We start from the raw sequence: 8279 nt of genomic DNA, 5'->3' as shown, positions 1-8279 counted from the left end.
TCATCTGGCAATAGAGCCCCAGAGCAAATACCACCATACACACAGCAGATAATAGTAGTAGCTTCCTAAATTCTCACTGTTACCTGAGTTTCCTGATGGCACAACGAGACCCCAGGCCTTAAATGTAATGACGTGAGAGCCAGAATGTAACACTTCTCCCCCTAGGCCTGACCTGGCTGTAGAGTACGAGCTGTGATGCCACTGACAGAGCCCAAAGAGCACCAAGCAGCACGGTGCACCCCTCAGCTGCAGAGTGCATGCAAAGGATGGGGCACAGCAAGGTGCACTGAGTCTCAGCAGCAGGGCAAGTTTGTTTGGAGATACCAGTGCTGCAGGCTTGGAGATCTGGATACATTTGTGAATATATTTGTGCAACAAATACAAAAACTTACGTCAACAATTCCTGGGCTTGGCAGGCTTACTTGAGCCATCTGGTCTAAGTACCATAAGAAGTGTCGTGAACCTCAGCTTTTGAGGTTGTCTTGAGGATTTTAAAACACACTTTGTAGGGAATTAGTGGCTTCACAAGACAAGGACAAGTAGCAGAATCTGTAACTTCAGATGGACTGTTGCTTATTTCACACACTTTGCATAACTGGTGGCTTGGACTGCCCATGTGTCTACATGTCACTTTTAGGTGGCTTAGTTCGCTTCCTGACCTGGGATAGTCACAAAAGATACCAAGGCAGAGCAGAAACCAGAGGATTCATGAGTACAGAGCAGTTAGAGGGCAGGCAAGATGGAGCTGAGTAAAAACAGAGGGACATGATGATGTAAGATATACTTACTCTATATGTAATTACTTAGTTAAAGTAAGATATACTCAACCCCAAAGGAGTCTTTCTTTGCTTGATTTTTCTGGAAGCTGCTTGTTTCACTCAGTATTCATCACAGCTTTTGCAGGCTCAACAAGTTACAATGGTAGGCAATGGGCAAGCATGTTCTTGCCATGAAACAGTGAGGCAGTTCCTTCTACAGAGCTCCTTACAGGTGAGACAGAAGTCTCTGTTGCTTACATCAGCTGGGTGTCTTTTAGTGTCTGAACCTATCCCCCCTCTAATTGCACTAATTAATACCACTGCAAATCTCTTGATGTTTCTCACTTACAGAACATTGTTACCTTGCATCTCACTTTGATGAGGTGAGGCTGAATCTGCTGTTTACAACTCAATAAGTCAATTCCTCTGATAGCAGTGACCTGTTAAGAGATGAAATATGGAGTCAGCATGTGCACCAAAACACTACCCCTGTCTGAGACCCTCCATCAAACCTTGTGTGCCCTGTTTGGGATTGGCAGTACACAGAGCTGCTGTGGATGTAACAAACATGGAAAGAGACAAGAAGGAAATCAGAAGATGGAATTGGTCCTGGTTATGTTGATCACAGCTCTTTATCAGCTCAATCCATGCAGTCTCCTAGCCATCAGCATCAAAACTCTGCATATCATTTTCAGCTGAAGCAGATGTCTTCCACTACTCCTGGAAACAGAAGGACCATCCCTGCAGAAATGAAGTACAAATCACTGACACTACCATTCCAGACTTCCACCAGGAAATACTGCCATAGTCCTGTTTACAAATACGAGTTCAGAATAACTTCTAGAAGCCAGCAGAGTTGGTCCAGTTTTAAGGCTGTCTCAAACTTAGTATTTCAGCACATTCCTTGGCCTCTTTTCTTAATAATTTGAAGTCATGTCCTGTAGATCTCAAGCATCCACTCAACTTTCTTCATTTTCTCTTTTTGTTTTAAAGTATATTCGGTGCTGTTCGAACTGGTGCTTATATGCTGTACATTTTGATGACCAAAGGCCTGAAGCAGTCAGTGTGTGACCAGAGTTTTTACATTGGACCTGTCAGCAAGTTCTGGGCATATGCATTTGTGCTAAGCAAAGCACCTGAACTAGGTAAGTACCCTCTCTCCCTTTCTCTCACTGGGCATATTTACAGCAGAGATGGCTGTGCAGAAAGCAAAAGAAGGGTCTCAGAGCTGTCAAAATCTCATTTCAGTCACAGAATCACAATCACAGAATTAAACAGGTTGGAAAAGGCCTCTAGGATCATTGAGTCCCATCTATCACCTAATTCTTCTGATTAACTAAACCATGGCACTAAGTGCCTCATCCAGTCTCCTTTTAAACCCTTCCAGGGATGTTGACTCCACCACCTCCCTGGGCAGCCCATTCCAATGCCAATCACTCCTTCTGTGAATAATTTCTTCCTAACATCCAGCCTAAACCTGCCCTGGCACAGTTTGAGACTGTGTCCTCTTGTTCTGTCACTGGGTGCCTGGGAGAAGAGACCAACTCTCTCCTGGCTACAGCCTCCTTTCAGGTAGTTGTAGACAGCAATGAGGTCACCCCTGAGCCTCCTTTTCTCCAGGCTGCACACTCCCAGCTCCCTCAGCCTCTCCTCACAGGGCTGTGCTCCAGCCCCCTCACCAGCCTTGGTGCCCTTCTCTGGACAGAGTCAAGCACCTCAACATTTCTTAAATTGAGGAGCCCAGAACTGGACACAGCACTCAAGGTGTGGCCTGACCAGTGCTGAGTACAGGGACAGAATGACCTCCCTGGCCACACCATTCCTGATACAGGCCAGGATGCCATTTGCCTTCTTGGCCACCTGGGCACACTGCTGGCTCATCTCATGTCCAGCTGCCAGATGGTACCCCCAGGTCCCTCTCTGTGTGGTTGCTTTCCAGCCACTGTGTCCCCAGCCTGTAGCGCTGCCTGGGGTTGTTGTGGCCAAAGTGCAGAACCCTGTACTTGGCCTTGTTCAATCTCATGGCATTGGACTACGCCCATCTATCCAGCCTGTCCAGCTCCCTCTGCAGAGCCCTCCTACATCAGTCTTAGAAGAGATGAGTATACAAAACCAACCCCAAGCTCTGCATCTTTTAGTCTTTAGAGGTTTAAGCCCCAGTTTGGCTGAAGCTAGAGCAATGTGCAGTTGAAGAAGACCATTCCCAGCCCAAGAATAAACTGCAGTGATTATACACAGCAGGATAGTCAAGAAAGAAAAGCAATCTGGCCCATACCTCTTCCATAGCTACACATAGGCAAATACAAATAGTGTAATCAGTACTCACCCACCCTGTGGCTGTGTCAGCAAGGAGCTTTGAGTCAGGTTCTTCCTCCATTCTACAGCCTTTATCCTTAAATACACGTGTAGGCATACAATCAGGAGCAGTAATGTACTTCCTCCCCAGGAACTGAAAGCTCTGGCTGCCTGCTTCCTCCAAACAGAAACCAATTTTCCATAATAGCCCTAGCTTTTCCAGGCCTGACTCTTACAAACTTCAGTCTCTCCAGCAATTCTTCTGATAAGGACACTTATGATATACATGCCAAGGCCTACTTAATTAGCCAGCCTGCATGTGTTCTCATTCTGTGGCTGCTTGGTGTGAGAAAGGATTGTTTAATGGGAAGGAGGAGGCAAGGATTCTGTGATTTAGCAGCCCTCCAGCTTTCATTTCAGAGGATGTCCTTACTAAACCTCAGTGAGCTGCAGCACTCCCTGTGCTCAAGTGCACAGCAAAAATAAGTCTGTACCTTTCAGCAGAGAATTTGATTCAGCAAATTACAGGACAACAAGTCATCAGCATAAAAACTGGGTAGAGACAGACACCAGTTGCCTTGCTGTGTCAGAATCCCTCGGTTTCCTGCTGCTTAAATTACCTCAAAACCATGGAAATTTAGTTGCTAAAACTGGGAAACATCATCTAGAACTGCAGAGCAACAACAAATTGAGCATATGATTATTTAGTAAAATGTGAGTCAACATCTTACAGCTAATGAAGTAAACATTAGCATTATGGCTTATTGCAGCCTGTATGCAGACAGCACTGGTTCGGCTCCACCCATCACAAATATCAGTGATTTGGATTTCCTGGGATATGAACACTTAGAAATAAGTACCCCAGATTCAAATTTCAGGGATCTTTTTTGAAACACTCTGTGGCATCAGAAAACAAGTAGCCTGCTTATGTCTAACTGAGATACTCAGTGCAAGCGTAAGGAGCAGGCAGAAGAATAAAGCAGGAAAAGGGGAACAAAAATGTACTTTCCTAAGGTAACAGCCTGAATTTCATAGAATCATAGAATCAGCCAGGTTGGAAGAGACCTCCAAGATCATCCAGCACAACCTAGCACCCAGCCCTAGCCAGTCAACTAGACCATGGCACTAAGTGCTTCACCCAGTCTTTTCTGCAGCAGAGGATGTGCATTTTACCATTAACTGAATTATTTTCTGGAAGCATTCCTTTTGTAGGCTGCATAAGCAGTTGTTTTTTGCATAGCAGCTCAAAAGGCTCTACTGAGTTGAACGAGGTTCAGTTTGCAGGTAAGCATTTGAGTCAGAGGACACTTCAGGTTTTCAGCTCTCTATCAAGCTGTGCTTCTCTTCTGGTCACAGTATATAATGGACAGTGTCACAGTCAGAGATGATACACATTTGCCCACCTCAGACCTTCATGGATTACGTTTGCAGCAAGGGTCTATCAAGTACACCTATGGAGCTTTCAAGCAAGGGTGCCCACACAGGAAAAGAAGCATACGTTGTTTTTCCAAAGACTGAGCAATTAGGAGCCAAGCTTGCACTTGGATCAGGCAGACCTAGAGCTGAGCTGGCTTTTCATGCTCCAAAATAGTGTGCGCTCCAGGCACAGCAAAGGGCAGAAAGCCCTGCAGTAATGGTGAATTTATTCAACGTGTTTCTCATTCCCTCCCCTCCTTTTTGTCTGTTTGTTTTGTTGCAGGTGATACAATATTCATTATTCTTAGGAAACAGAAGCTCATCTTCTTACACTGGTACCACCACATTACTGTGTTACTTTACTCTTGGTATTCCTACAAGGACATGGTGGCTGGGGGTGGCTGGTTCATGACCATGAACTATGGGGTGCACGCCGTTATGTACTCTTACTATGCCTTGCGGGCTGCTGGCTTCAGAGTCTCGCGCAAGTTCGCCATGTTCATCACCTTGTCGCAGATCACTCAGATGTTGATCGGCTGCGTCATCAACTACCTGGTCTTCTCCTGGATGCAGCAGGGCCAGTGCCATTCCCACGTGCAGAACATCATCTGGTCCTCTCTCATGTACCTCAGCTACTTTGTGCTCTTCTGCCATTTTTTCTTTGAGGCCTATATTGGCAAAACCAGAAAAGAAAGGAAGGTTGACTAGAGGTAGAAATGAGAAGCCATAGCTCAGGGTCATCGAGAAAAATAAAACTGCAAGACAAGAAAATGGCACAAGGAAACACATATATGTATGGTGCAGCTAAAACTTGGCAGCTTAGGGAAAGTTAGCTTGGTTTAATCCAGTAAGTTTATGATCCTATCATGGTGAGGACTCACTGAATTCTACTCTATCTCAAAGGACTGCTGACGAAAGACAACTTGATTCTTGTACCTGTCTGCTCGAGAAAAGAAGGGAGAAAAGAAAGAAGAGAAAAAAGGAAAGAGAGAAGAAAAGAGAAAAGGAGTAATGCTGATGGGAGAAAAAAACACAAGTATATTAAACAAGCAGTATGTTTCCCTGTGCTGGAGGAGAGACTTTATCAAAAAAAAAACCAAACACAGAAGTTTCTAGATCCTTTCTAACACATTCTCAGCATTAAACTAGAACAAAGCAAAACAGAGAGGTGACAAAAAAATTATCCATCAGTGATAACAACAAGCTTGCCAAATTAAACTCTTTTCTGTAGAAGGTTGATACCTGTAGCCAAAATGAAGCCCGGAAAGATATTTCCTGCGTGGAAGGTGGCTGAACTCCCCATTGTGGTGATGAGTGGAAAAGAGAAGGGATTGATTTCTCTGCTATGTACTCTGGGACGCAGAGTTGCCTCCCTCGGGAGGTGGAAAGGAGCAGTGCTATTTACAAGAGTTTAACGTGCGAAGCTGCACCGTTGCAATACATATATCAGCGAGTGCATTTCCAAGTGCATTTTTCAGTTAAAGGCAAGGGGTTTCTGCAGCTGGATAAGTCATAGAGGGTTAAATCAATCAACACTTGCTAAATTACCCGGGGCTAATAGCAGAGGGATGTTCAGGAAGGAGAGGGAGGCAACTCCCCTCCTGTGATTTTTAGGAATTACCTGCTAATCTCCGTTTAACCCACTGCATTAAAACGGGGCAAATGGGAAGGAAAAGAGTGATGCATCTGCTCGCTGTTCCCAGAACAGAGCCCTGTGCTACAATACAGATTCTGGACTTCTGGGGACACGAGGATGCCTGCCCGGGTGGGGAAGAGGTGTCAGGACTGTGCGACATTGGGTAACACTGTGCTTCTGCGTCTGCCTCCTGGGCAGCGCAGAGATGTTCAAAGTGCCCTCCTCTGGTCATGTGGAGATACTACTACAGAACATACTTGGAATAGGTTTTTCTTCAGATTCGTCTAGGGGGAAAAAAAAAAGTGTTAAAAAAATTAGTCTAAACAGAGTAATTTTGCTGCAGCAGCTTAACTCTAAAGTCCAGAGAGAATGAATCCTTCACCAAGTGTCTCTCTCTCTCTCTCTCTGCAGAATCTGTACTGTAACATCAGCCTGACCACTTAGGAAGACACTTTCTTCTCTGAAGTCAGCTACAGATAGAAGGAGAAATGTTATTTTACTCTGAACCTTAGAGAGTTAGTTGAGAACAGCCATATTCTTTCAAAGACAAGTAGGTTGCATTATCTGTGATATTACAGTCCTTACGAAGCCAAATACAGCGTGTAAAAGTTCCTAGTACTTCAAAGACTCAAGTATGTAAACTTGGTGTTAAATGTGTTAATGTAGTACTCTAAATTGTATCAGTTAGGTAGTTTTAAACTAAACAATTAGAAGAACTAGATCAACAAAATAGGGACTGCTGTTCTGCATAGGATATACACACACCTATAACTACACCCATAGACACATCCTGTGAACAAAAAAATAAGCCCAGTGGCAGAGAATCACATTTCCTGGCTAATGCAAAAGACTGTCATTATCTTTCTTGCTTTAATTTGAGATTGTACAATACAAAGGGGTATTTTTTGGGGGTGGTTTTGATTTTTTTTTTTACTATGACTTTTTTAGCTTTAATTGTGCTGTCATTCATAAAACAGAGCTGCTTTAGTATCCTGTTAAGAGATGACAAGGGCTTTCGGTGTCTCATTATACACAAAAGGAGAAAAAAAACCACCAACAACACAAATAAAGTTACATTCCATCTTATGTGAATGGTCTTACAAATCAAAAAGCCTTTGCGGGCTGAAATCATAATTATAATGAGCAGAAAACGAGTTTACATTTGTGTTATTTATAAGTTATTGATGTGCTGACATTATTTATGGTACACAACAACTAGCAAAATGTGATACGCAGTAATGAAGCTATGGTATTCATTAATAGGCCTACTGTATATGTGGAAATACTAGACAAAGCCAATTAAATGTGTAAACCATTCTGTTATACAGCTTGGGAGTAGATAACTGTAATGCTGAATAAGCCTTTTTCCTCATGCTTAATTTTGCCCTGGCTAAGAAGCAGGTTATAAGATCGTTAAGAATGGAAAAGGCAAAATTCAAGTCAACTGCAGTTAGGTAAGAAGCGTTGGTAGAAGCCCACCATCGTGCCATTTAGACTCTCAGTCCTGTGTGTCTTAGGTCTCTCAAATAAAGCAAGATGGGCTGAAGTGGTCCAGCATCTGGAACTGAAGCTGGAGCAGAAATTTTGCACCCTGTGAAGTCAATAGAGAGTTTGCTGTCTTTTGAGCCAAGCTGCTGTGTCCAGCTGCTTTTGGTCTGAGCAGAGGGGAAGGAGCCATACACATCTCCTACTAATTTGGAGCTTAAAAGCCCCATTAAACTTTCGTCAGTAAGGAACACCATGACAGCAAGGCAGGGGCTGACAGACAAAGTTTAAGACAGGCAGAAATCAGGGTGGGTTACAAATAAGCTGCCATGCTTTGTATGCTGATTGCCTCAGTTGCACAAGAGAGGAAAACCACACCTGTGCCTGCTGGATGGCAATGCTGGCAATGCCAACGCTGACATCAGCAGAACATCACCTGCTCTTACCCCATCCTCCCACAGCCCTCACAGGTACCTTTGCACCATTTCTAGCAGCTGCTTCCCAACTTATCCACCACCTCAGGCAGAGTGGCTCAGGGCCACTATCCTTACTGCTTGGAAAGTGGCTTCAGTGCAGAAACCAGTCCAAGTGACCCCCTCATAGCACCGTGTGGTGTACCCCTGGTGTGCAGGGGGACATTCAGCACTGAGTTCATTGAACAGCCTGGTGGGTGGCTAGGCTGCAGACAA

The 8279-nt window shown here is 44.3% G+C and overlaps 1 protein-coding gene across 5 annotated transcripts in view; it reads left to right on the top strand.

Annotated features, from left to right (window-relative positions):
* Window positions 1–7432, top strand: part of ELOVL6 (ELOVL fatty acid elongase 6) — a 121426-nt gene extending 113994 nt beyond the window's left edge. For all 5 annotated transcript variants that reach the window (XM_064148496.1, XM_064148495.1, XM_064148498.1 and 2 more), the window contains 2 exons: window positions 1752–1903; window positions 4753–7432. In XM_064148496.1, the coding sequence (XP_064004566.1) occupies window positions 1752–1903; window positions 4753–5177 (577 nt within the window). In that variant the 3' untranslated portion in view covers window positions 5178–7432. The remainder of the gene's footprint in view (window positions 1–1751; window positions 1904–4752) is intronic.
* Window positions 7433–8279: the final 847 nt, after the last annotated feature.

The sequence above is a fragment of the Pogoniulus pusillus genome, chromosome 9, assembly GCF_015220805.1.
Source record: "Pogoniulus pusillus isolate bPogPus1 chromosome 9, bPogPus1.pri, whole genome shotgun sequence".
In the NCBI taxonomy this organism is placed as follows: domain Eukaryota; kingdom Metazoa; phylum Chordata; class Aves; order Piciformes; family Lybiidae; genus Pogoniulus; species Pogoniulus pusillus.
The sequence above is the reverse complement of the archived record's forward strand: the minus strand, read 5'-3'. Positions and strand labels throughout refer to the sequence as shown.